Below are 12560 nucleotides of genomic sequence, written 5' to 3'. Positions count from 1 at the left end.
ATGAAATCTTATATATAAAATATCTTATGAGTCAGTCTCACATACATCGCCAAGACTGTCCTCCCAAGAAAAATGACAGCATCAGTTGTTTCAGTAAGTGCTCCAAAACGACAATGAATGTTTAAATGTTCAAGTCCTCCAGCAGCCATAGTTATTATGGCAGGCGCAAATGAGGAAGTCAGGTGACTTTGTTATAGAGCGAAACAGGTTGAGGTGGTTGGATGGGCCAACAAAATGTTGGCCTTTAACACAAAAGACCGTTGTTTGTTTCTCGTTTCCAACCGGCTGTCCCCTTTGAGTTTCTTAAAGCATGTCCACGATTGTCCCATATACTATTGTCTCCATGAAGAAGAAGCTCTCATAACCTTAATAAAGCACTAATTTTAACCCAAACCATGGTCTTTCCCTAAACCTAGCCAAGTTGTTTTGTGCCTAAACCTAACCAAACCAAAACCATGGTGTTGTCACATCATAAAGTGATTTATTTTTTACCAGTGATTTGTAAGCGTTTTGGAAGACGCAGACAAATGATGTCGTCCTGCCGAACATCTATGTATCATTCTAAAGGAGGTTACAAACAACGTATTTTGATGTTTAATTTGGCCGACCTTATGCCGAAAATACCTATAGACAATAATCATTGAAGCAGTAAATGAGTTTTAATCTGCAGCTGTAGATGGTCCCCAAAAAATGCAGTATCCATCATGTCTGAGTAAAAAAAAATAGTGCCCAGCTGTTTTAGGAAATCACTGGGCCTTTTATTTAAAAAAAAATAAAAATAAAAATAAGACATCTTCGTAGAACCCGTTGGAGCTCATAGCCACAGACAGTAAGTCAGAAAGTTTTGACAGATGGACTAACACATTGTTGTCATTGTCTTTTCATGGGATTGTTGTTTACTATCTCAGCCTTTAATCCTGTGTACACACAGTAATAAATAAAAAAACTGAAATGGGAAGCATGACAAATGACAGTACAGATTTTAAGAATTAAACTAAATGTAAAGGCAAGATAAACCTAAACCTCTTTAAATGTCTGACTCTGGCAGAGTAAAGATTAATGTATAGTTTCCTTGAGTTTCTTAGAATTTGTTTTCCTCTCCCCATTTTTATGTAAAAATAAAGGAAACGCTGTTATGACAAGGATATAAAGTACATAAACTGCAACAGAGTTTAAATTATGCTGTGTTCGTATTTCTACTCTGTCAAAGACTTTAGGAATCTGTTTCTATTTACGAGCCATATATATATATATTCATAAGGCTGGGGTTACATTAGTTTTATTTATTTATTTTTTGTAAAACAATTGAACTACAGTAGCCATAGGGTAAACTGACAAGCAAGATTAAGGAGCTTGAAGTCTTTCCTCCTTTCAAACAACTTAAACTAATGTGTTTAGGTTTGTCTGCTCTGTTCATAAAGCTGCAACATTTTCAGCATGTTGCTGTATGTCCTCCCTTTCCTCAGTTATCTGTGTGCTTATACTGAAGATGTGTATTCTTATGCGTTTGAGCATTTTAATATTTCAGTCAGTGGTCTTTATTTTTATGGGTTTCATTTCTTTCTTTCTTTTTCTTTTTTTGTCAAGGCAATTTCAAGCTTTGGATTAATTAATCACCATGATGTAGTGGTTTTATAAACAGACTTATTAAACTAAACGAGGTGACTGACATTTACTGTCTCATTAGCAAGACCTAATAAAACCCCTGGAATGAATTTTGGGTAGAGAAACTGTTTTTTTTCCTCTGGATTGGTTTAAAAAGGATGAAAGGTTTTATTCTTGTAATTTAATTTCACAATGAGACCTGGATCTCATTTGAAGACTCGTTAGCAAAATGGTATAAATCCTTTTCAGAAACAAAGCTGTACCTGAATTAAATTGTTTTAATGTCTCTAAAGTATATAGGGCATTCATCTTATTTAAATGTCATGTTATTCTTTGTCGTAATATTCATTTCGAACATGTTAAGAGGCTAAAAGCACGTTTTAAACTTGCCCTGTTTCAGCCTCCTGGGTGCTAACGCTAGCATGAGGATAACATGGTGTAGGCAACACCGATTGTTTTTGTTTTTCTCTCTACTGACAGTACTCCAAATTTACAAACAACGTGTTGAAATTGACCGGAATTCTCCTTTAACTCTGAGATTTGAGATTGAATGTGACACAGTAAAGTTTTAAAGCTTTAGTTTACTGCCTGCAGTGTGAAGCCTGCTGATATTTGCTTCTTGTCTGGCTCGAGCCCAAAAGAAACGCTTTTAGCGGAACCTACCACGGTCTTTTATGGGTGGGTGCGTGCGTGCCTGCATGTGTGTGTCTGTGTATGTGGTTTTGTTCCAATTTCTATTTGGGAGAAGGCCATTACCTGAAGTTTATATTAATAACCTAAAATGTATGAATTTAAATTGTGATATATTACCTCTTTACTAGTTATTTCTGTTGGATCAGACTTCAACATCATTCTGTTCTGTTATGTGTTATGAGTTAGTTACAAGTTAACATACTTTTATAGGTGCAGAAGAGATTTGTTTATGATTTGTATAAGAAGACAAAAGATCTGATGTTTTAACTCCTCTTGGTTTCCAGAAGTGAGATAAAATTAATTTAAATGACTTCAAGATCCAATAAAATTCAAACTGCCTTGCATTTTGCAATGTTATATTTTGTCCCTGGTTGAATCATTAAATACTAAATATGCATTAGTTGTCAATACACAGTAAAATGTGCCAAAAGTTGGGTGAGCGTTTCTATGGAAGCCCAATATTCATTTTTGTTTTGACCTATAAAAGCCCTGCTAACCTGTGGCGGTGGGGTTATAAATGTACTGGGCCTCATGATACCACTTCATAGCCCTGACCTAACTTACCTTTAAGCTGCCTCCTACTCAAGAAAACCTTTTAATATTAGATGTCACTCTCTTCAAATGATGGATGTGTCAGGTTGTAGTAAGACCCGTTTGTTTATATTTTCCTTGTCAGTTTGAGGGCTGCTCCAAGGCGTTTTCACGTCTAGAGAACCTGAAGATCCACCTGAGGAGCCACACAGGAGAGAAACCGTACATCTGCCAGCATCCCGGCTGCCTCAAGGCCTTCAGCAACTCCAGTGACCGGGCCAAACACCAGCGCACACATCTGGACACGGTGAGTAACACACAGCCACACACACTACACGTTTTTAAGACGGCACTTTACATTTTAAAAGCACCTTATTTTACCATGCAAGTTTATGTATAATATGAAGCCAGTGAACAACTATCAGTTATAGTATTGCACACAGCATCCTTAGTCAGCAGGAGCACGCAGTAAAACATACAGAGAGCGAAAAAATGACCGCTTAGTTAAGACCTCTGTGATAAATGTATCACTTAATTGACATCTTTGATGCACAATGAAAAGAAATTCAATAAACCATGAAACACTGCGAATGAGTCAATATCAAGTCGTTTCTCCATGCATACAGTTTTTTCCTCTTTGTGTTGTCTTGAAAAAGAGTTTAAAAAGCTCAGTTAAACAGCAACATTTCATGTTACCGTATTTCATGTTACAGTAACCAAAAACAGTTTCATTAGAAATCAAGCAGGATTCTAGCAGAATTTTAATAAAAAAATTAAAAAAAACTAGCTTTTGGCGACAACTATGAAGCTATGATTCATGCCAACTGCATGGATGAGTGAATATCAAAATCAAAGAGCTTTACATTCCGCAGTGGAGCATTTAAGGAATGAAATTGAGAGTCTCAGCTCAACATCTTCTGCTTTAGAAAACAGACAGCAGAATTCCCCATCTAATAACCTTAAATTATGAAACTGACAGGAAAATGTATCAGGGGTTGGTCATAAATGAAGGCTTCTGCGGTAAAAGAAGTTATGAAATCTACCACTGATACAACCTGAGAGAAAACAGAAAATGCTCTTCTTCCTTGAAATCCAAACTTTAAACTAAATTTTTAGGTACTTGTATTTCCATTTTATGGTGTTTTATACTTCTATGTCACTGCATTTCAAAGACAAATATTGAAACTTTTACTCTACTACATTCATCTTACAGCAGTAGTAATGAGTCACTTTGAAGATTTTGTGTCAGCGGTCGAGTTGCATTGTGGGTAATGTAGGCACCAGGTGTTGACAAATGTGTGGAATAAAAAGGACAATGTCTCTGGTTCTGCTGCATCGATTTGGTTACTTGGGTGCAGTGCTAAATCGGCGTATTGCTCTTTTAAGTAAAGGATCTGAATCCTTTCCATCACTTTTTGCATCAAGTCACAGGGAACATTTACGTAAAACTCATCTATGACTTAATGACTATAAGCCGTCACTTTAACATGTAGATGAAGCAACGTACGTATCCCATGTCTGAAATGAGCTGTAGAGTATAAAACCTGACTCCTGTAGGCTTTACACAGATTTATTTGTGATCTATATCATTTGTTGGTAAAAAAGGGTTTCACTTTAATTTAAAGTGCCACTGCTCCCCTCTTTCCTCCTCTTTGTGCATACAGTACAGAACATTCTTTCGGATTGTGAAACTACATACATGCTTTGGATTTATTCTAAAAACCACAGTTATTTTTACTCCTGCTGACAAGCGATGAGGACTTACCAATAATCCAGCAAATCAGATCTCTTATTACACGGTTGAGATGGAGCTGTACATTGCACTCCAGTGTTGTTACAAAAAGAGGAGAAAGTTATTTTTCTCCTTTTTGTGGTTTCACGCTGGCTAATAGCGACTTTGCAGTTGCGTCACAAATCAAGGATCAGACCTATCTGGCGCCATCCTGGAGCCCCAGATGTGTCCCAGAACTGTCTCAATGTAAATACTTGCTGAATATAGTATAACAACCAGCCAAGAAAAGACTGGTGTCAATACAAGTTATTTAAGTTTGACTAAATATCTTGTATTGTGTTACTAATGTTATAAATAACAATCATGCTATGAAAGATTTGTTTCCAAAATGAGGTCAGTCTCATGCAGACTGCTCTCAACTCAAATTTGCAGCTTACATAACCTGACAATCTTGCTTGTTTTTTTAGTTTTTAATCAGTATATTTGTCACCTAGTGCATTTTAAAAACTGTATTGATTTTCGGTATAACATGAAAAGTATAGCGTTATAACATGAAAAGTATCACGTTATAAGAATAAATTATCACTTTTGACGTGAAACTTTCCACGTTATAATGTGATAGATATAACTTGATAAGTTTGTATGTTGAAATAATGTGAAAATATCTTGTTATTACGTGAAAAACATCTTGTGATTACAATAAACTTTCAAAGCCCATGTTGCAGGTTAACCACCACTGTTGATTAATGTCTACATAAAGCACTCAACATAATGTATGTATATCATTGTTAAAAATGTCTCCAAATAGTGTTAAAGGCCAGTTTTTGTCGTTTTGGGTATTAGTTGGTTTTTTAATGCAATTCGGTGATGACGTCACGTTGGGGAGACGTGCCTCAGCCTAGTACTAGAACTATGGTGATTGACTGGGATGAGGAAGAGGGGTTTTTACTGTCAGTGAATAGCACAGAGTGAAAGTCAATGTTTTCTTTATATCTAGTGACAGTAATCATGTCGTTAGTTCAGATAAGTACCGGTTAACTTATCTAGATCTAGAAAATAGAAGGCATCATTTTTGTTATGTTACAAACAAAGCTAACTGGCTATAGTTAGCCTGTACGTATGCTAGCGGAATTAGCTAACGTTGCGTAGCCAGCCAACCGCTTGGGCAGTAGTTTCGGCAAGCTAACCACGACAGCTAACACATTCATGTGTCTCCATTTCAAATATCACTGAAGATTGACTGTATTTAGCAGCAGAGGTTGATTGTGGGCGACAATACTGTCGTGGTTAGCTCGCCAAAACTACTTATTATACACATAACAAAGACACATGGGCTCGGGCGAGACCAAAAGCCATATTTTGCAAGACCGGTCCACAGACCGTGACCATAGACAGTGAACCGAGACGGGGCTTTCGTCTGTCATCTCCCCAACGTGATGTAATGCAATGCATTGTGGGGGAAAGGAGAATCATTGCAAACCGCTGTAAAATAGTACAACTTTTTCGTATTTTATTCCGTTTTGTGATATCCATTCTATTTGATGTTGTTGGGTAACAGTTTAAATGTTTATTACCAACAAGCAAATTGCGCAAATTCGTTAGAAAATAAACCCTGCAAGGTGGGGTTTAAGGTAATACTGATTTTTGTTTCAGCACTACGCTTCCGTAGTGAATTAATAAGTGACCAATCGAAACAACAAATTAAACATTTACTTTAGTTTTTTTTCTGTTTGACTGTGACTCCTTTATCACTTAAAGCATTTCAGTCATAACATCTTGAATTGCAACATTACACAGGAAAGCTTTGTTTAATCTGTCCTGTCGACTTATGTTTTTCAGTATTTGTATCATTTTGACACACGCAATTGCACACTCACGGGTATAATTTATGTCCTAATTTTTAAGCAGCTGACATAACAACCACTATGCATGCAATCGCTAAGCATACAAGGACAGTTAGAGTTTAACACTTCATTATCCTTTTCACCACCCGGGGAATATTGTTTAGAAACAGTTTCATAACAGCAGGATATTGCAACGTCAGGCTCTAAGGAGGAGCACTTGCTCTGATGCCAGATCTGTGTTAGAGTAATTGCATATCTGAAATGTATTTCTGTCTTTAGATAAATATAAACAAACACTTTGGGATTAAAAAAAACAACTAAAAAAGCAAACGGACAATAAAAAAAGAAAAAGAAGAAGTGCAAACATGCCATTCTGATCATACATTAGTCCTGACCCTTTGTTTCTTGAACACATATTCCTCACAGACTCAACATTGGGTTAGTTGGTTCTCGGTAGCACTACATACAGTAGGTCATTATTTTTTACTTGTGATGTTCAGAGTCTAGTAAGTTAACCTACAAGATTCAACTAAATAATGTGCACATGTAGTGTGGCCGGTTAAGCTCAGTTGGTAGAGCAGGCGCGCATGCACTCGAAGCAGAAGATCCAGGGTTTGAATCTGACCTGTGATGGTTTTCCTGCATGTCTTCCCCCCCTCTCTCAGCTTTCTTATCCAATAAAGGCTTAAATCCCCCCCTCCCCCCAATAGAAAAATAATAATGTACATGTGTTTTCATGAAAACTTAATTCAATCCACCTGGTGAAACACTCCATAATGACAAAGGGGAAAAAAACCTGTAATGAATTAGATTCATGGAAATGAGCTCATTTACTCACTTAAACGTACAACTCTGATGAGATTGTGAAATACAGGCGACACGGTCTCCAAGAGCAGAAACTTCAAAGCATCTTCCATATTTATTATTTATTTTGAAATGACCTTTGAACCTTTGCCCTGAAGGGTTTACTCCATCTAGAAATTACCTGCTAAAATAAATGGTCTTTTTTATTTATATACTGATTGCAGGTAGAACGATAATCTAAAGGTTACATTATAAAAAAGTTAATGTATGGCTGAACAGGAGGACGTCTATCCACATCTGTTCCTCTTAACTCTTCTCTCTCTTCCTCTCCTTAAGCCTGCAGACGAAAGGTAAATATACTCCATTTTCAGTTGAGGAGTGCATTATGTAAAATGTTGACATAAGCTCCGTGTCCTTCCTCTCTCTGTTTGTACAGATGTCATGTTAAGTTACCTCACCTATAACAAACAGGACTACTGTAAACAGCATCACACCTGTAAACCATCCGGATGTGACTCAACTAAACTTGTACTATTATTAGTAAACACAATTAGATTTTGTGTTTGACATCATATCCATAAACCATTACATGTGTTGAATGTTGTAACCTGATTTACAAAGTCCCGAATCTGTGTGAGTCTTGATAGAAAGTATATTTAAGTAATATAGGGTTTGGTCTGTACCAATATGTCCAGTGATAGAAAGTAAGTAAAGTACTTTTACTCAAGTACTGTACTGAAGTACAATATTTAGGTAAGTTAAGTTAACTACTTAACTTACTTTATACTTTTTACTCCACTTTATTTATTTGACGCATTGTTGTTGTGGTGGCATGTTTTTCAAGTATCCACAGAAAGTGTCATGTTTTGGATATGTTATATGTCTGATTATATTTTTGAAACATGGAAACACACTTCAGAGTACTCCACAGTATTGCCTTCTCCATTCCCTCATAGTTTTCTCTCCTTGTTTTTTTTCCCTCACTTCTCTTTTCCTCTTCTTGTCATGGTTCGTTCACAGAAGCCGTACGCCTGTCAGATCCCAGGATGCACCAAACGCTACACCGATCCCAGCTCGCTACGAAAGCACGTCAAAGCTCATTCAGCCAAAGGCCATCAGGAGACAGAGGTCAAGGTAACAAACGCAGTTATGTTCTTAGATGTTGGACATTTAGCTGAGGGCAGAATACTGATCACTAACATCTTTAATAAAACCTCCCTGTGTTTCTAAAACTAGATTATATCAGATGTGGCAAGGGTATTAATAAGAGTCTAGCAAAAGGGGTTTATATAATCTGTTTTCCTTTTTATTATTACTTGTAGTGGTATTTGTTATGCTGTCATTGGACAGGGACAGTGGAGAATGATGTACAACAAAGGTACACCGCTGGACTCAAACCACTGGCATTGCGGTTACATGGTCAAGGTCCTTAACCGCTATGACACCACGAAGCCCCCATAAACTATTTCTTCATTACTTGACGTCATGTCATCTTGCTCCTTGACCTCAGATTGACAGTGACATTTTATTAAGTTTCATTGAAATTTTATATTGTACGGAAATTAGATCCATTTCCATCCAGTGGTTCACCCTAAATTAGTGAGCTGCTGTTTACTAATCTTGGTTTCAGTGCAGTTTTAGGATGATGCTAATATTGTTTCAGAAGTTTTTCTGCCATGACAAGTATAATTCGACATAAAAACCACAATTCATGACTCTGTATGAAAGTGGTCCAATTTAAAGATATTTATACAGTATATTCAAAAGATGGGTATAAAATATGGTCATTATATTCAATAATTAGATAAATGTAAGATAAGATAGAACTTTATTTAGTAAGAAAGAGTGCAAATATCAAACTGAAAAAAACAAAAGTATAAACAATGTTAACAGTAAGGATCATAAGGGGCTCATAACTCAGGGGAAAATATTATACTCAGACCTGCTAATTATCTAAGGGCAGAAATACAAGTATTAGATATCACATACAGGATGACATTTGAACACAGTAGTTTATGAGAGAAAAAATGGAAGGGACAGAGATCCTGTATCCTGTGTAGACTTGAGAAGACAGTATGAAAGAATAGAATTAAGTTTAATTAAAAGAAGTGAAATGGTTCTTGCCTTTCAAAGAACTTCTTTAACAGAGGAATTTCTCAGGGGTCAGAGGTTCTAGGTAGCACCTTGTGGTTCCAGGTAGCACACTGTCTCTGCATGTTTCTGAGAGAAAGACATGGAGAGTAACAGGAGGAGAGAGCAAGCATGTTTATGACTCAGTAGGGTGAAATACAACAAAACAAAGTATTACACACACTCCCTGGAAGTCAGAATAGGGATCCTATTGTTCAATGTTATCTGGGCCTTGTTTGTTTTCTATGGACCTGAGTGACACTGGGGCTTTGTGTGTATTCCCATGCCTTGTTTGGTTTAAAAAGAAACACGTGTGCTTGTAAGTTGTGACACGGCTAACACGCCTTGCACTGGAGTAAACCCTGTGGGGCTCAAGAGGACTTTGACATGTTAAACATGCACTTCATAAGCTGCTCACGGTTATACATTTCTTTCAGCTGATGCGTCACAGCTATTGAAGTTTGTATCTTCATAAACACTGGTTTGGGTGCATGTTTTCCGCTGATTAGTCATACCTCTCTTGTGGTTCCTGGGTGTCCTTCGCAAGCCAAAGTTGTTTTGGAAAGTCCTGGGGGATCCTCTGTTAACTCTGGATAGTAAAGTAAATTGTCTTGCCTTAACTTTGTTAGAACATCTTGGAATAAGATTGCCTAACAAGATTTCTGGATTTTGTACCTCAAGAAGCTGGATCACAAGACGAAACTAGAATCAGGCATCTGGTTCAATCATCATCTCTGTGAAAAATGAACAGTAGAAACTGCCTGCAGAAATCTTACTGTTTTCAATTGATCTACTGTATGTAATCAAAAGAGAAGTGAATCATATAAAAATGTAGCTCCATGGGAGCTGTGTTGCTCAACAGCAAAACACAATTGGAAGACAAGTAAACTGCAGCATTAACATCATTACTCTCATCCCTACATGCAGGCACATGCTCACCAACGTAAAAACATGATACTAAATGTACCACGATATACTTCTATATGAACATCTGTATTTGGTCTGTTTGACAGGTTCAGGTGCACACAATGCTGGAATCGGACATATTGAGCGATTGTCTGGCAAGGAAGCATCTCCACCAAGGAAACAGCTCACCTTTACCCAGCTTAGATGACTTCACAGGTAGAAACGGTAGAAAAATCAAATGGAAATCTGTGTTTAGTCTCCAACACCTATCTGGAAATTAGTAAAAACAAAGAAAAGGGTTATTGCCCAAACACCTGGGCTGTTAAGCTGTCTCTATTATTCTCTCCCATGGCCTCATTTGCTCCTTTTCCTCTCCCATTCCTTCGATGATAGCTCATCATGCCAGTGTTTACCTTGTCCAATTACCGGGCACTGACTGTGGGCAAGTTGGCCCTCTCCCCGCCCGTCCCTCAGCTTCTCCAAACCGGTTTTCCAGCCAAGCTCTTTTTCTTTCCCTTTCAATGGCTGAACCGGGATCAAGAAGCTGTCAGGTACACTGAGGCTCAGTTGGCAAAAGAGAGGGGAGAGTGTCCAGGGGAGCTGTCCATGTCTATTACTTCAGATTACTTGCAGTTTTACCCAGAAGACTTTGAGGGAAAAGCCTCAAACGGCACTCTACCAGCTATGTTTTTTTCAGGGTGAAACAAGCATGTCAGTGTGTAATTTTAAAAATGTCCCAAGAGGACTTTCTCCTTATCACAAATGGCCAAATGTTAAAAACTATATATACCTTTGTATGTACATTACTGTATGTATGCTGGATTTATGGTGACATACTGTATGACATACATACTGTATGCTATCATCAGCTGCCCTTAAACTCAAAGCCAAGTGTTGAAATCCCTGCTTGTATTTGTGTTACAGATTAAACGGGCACCACCAAAAATGTTTTTAGTATTAAAAAAATAGGTTAGAAATGTGCCTCTGGAAAGTTTGTATTTTGATTATTTGCAGGGACCGATAGCTGTAGTCAGCTTGGATTTGAACTGTTACAAAAGACTTGACTTTTACTGTGAAAAAAATATTAAAATGTCCATAGAAACATGTCAAACTACTCTACATGTCCATGTGTGTGCGCAGTTAGTTTCTTAGCCGTTAGCTTTGACGAAAGCTTGATTTAGTGCTGAAATGATTAGTTCATTAATGGATTAGTGATGAACAGAAAATCAATTGACATATTCCAGTCATTTGTAATAATTCCTTTTATTAGTAACAAGCTCCAGGTTTTTAGATTTGTTAGTTTGTTTGTTTTGGACTGTTGGAAAGACAAAACTTGACATTTGGAAAAATTTGATACTTTATGTTATAGACTAAATGATAAATGAATTAACAAAAAAAAGTGACAGATAAATTGAGAATGCAATAATCTTTAGGTGTAGCCTTAGCTTGGAGGCAAGGATATTAATTAGAGTCCAGCAAAATGGGTTTATATAAACTGTTTTCCTTTTTATTATTACTTTTAGTGGTATTTTTTATGCTGTCATTGGACAGGGACAGTGGAGAATGAGGTACAAAAAAGGTACACCGCGAACAACATAGCAACAAACTAGCAGCTATGTATTTAGCCATATTAGTGTTAGTGTAAGTGATGGGGATATGGGGAGCATGAAGACAGACAGTGTAGAAGTTTCTATGGCCGTTCTGATAATCTTTTTATCTAAACTATGTTGCTGTTGTAAACCTAAGCTAACTGTAGCTGCACAAAACTCCACAAAGAAGCAACCGATTTTCAGTGAAGTAATCCTTTATGAATCTATGTCTCTCTTTCAGGTGTGTACTCAAACAGCAGCTCTGTCTACAATAGGCCAAATTCGGAGTTTCTCCCTCCATCAGCAGACACCACCTCCAGGTATCGAAGCTTGGACGGAAACGCCAACAGCCCAATATATTCAATTACAAGCACAGGGAGCATTCGAGAGGGGTGAGTGGAAGTAGATCAATGACGTTAAATATGCTGCAGCCCTAAAGTCAATTATTTGTTTATTAAATAAACAGTAAATACACAAGCTTCCTCAGCAGTGCTCCTTGAAACTTTGTACAACTTGTTAATAAAGGTTACGTGCCTTGCTCATGGGCAGCTCAACAGTAGTTGTTGTTTAATTTTCCCATTTTGAGTTCCTGTTTAATGCTCTCGTTTTATTTCTTCATTGAGTAAAGTTGTAACAAAATGATGCAACTGTCAAACAATAAATGTCAAAAAATATTGTTTTATGTTCTCTCTGTCATGCATTTTGAAATTAAATTGCTTTATTTCT

The 12560-nt window shown here is 37.1% G+C and overlaps 1 protein-coding gene across 3 annotated transcripts in view; it reads left to right on the top strand.

Moving 5' to 3' along the window:
* The window catches only part of glis1a (GLIS family zinc finger 1a), a 43012-nt gene that overhangs the window by 23787 nt on the left and 6665 nt on the right, over positions 1-12560 (top strand). For all 3 annotated transcript variants that reach the window (XM_028594066.1, XM_028594064.1, XM_028594065.1), the window contains exons 3-6: positions 2975-3136; positions 8230-8343; positions 10353-10461; positions 12076-12226. In XM_028594066.1, the coding sequence (XP_028449867.1) occupies positions 2975-3136; positions 8230-8343; positions 10353-10461; positions 12076-12226 (536 nt within the window). The remainder of the gene's footprint in view (positions 1-2974; positions 3137-8229; positions 8344-10352; positions 10462-12075; positions 12227-12560) is intronic.

The sequence above is a fragment of the Perca flavescens genome, chromosome 12, assembly GCF_004354835.1.
Source record: "Perca flavescens isolate YP-PL-M2 chromosome 12, PFLA_1.0, whole genome shotgun sequence".
NCBI classification, from domain to species: Eukaryota; Metazoa; Chordata; class Actinopteri; order Perciformes; family Percidae; genus Perca; species Perca flavescens.
This window is presented reverse-complemented; position numbering and strand designations above follow the sequence as displayed.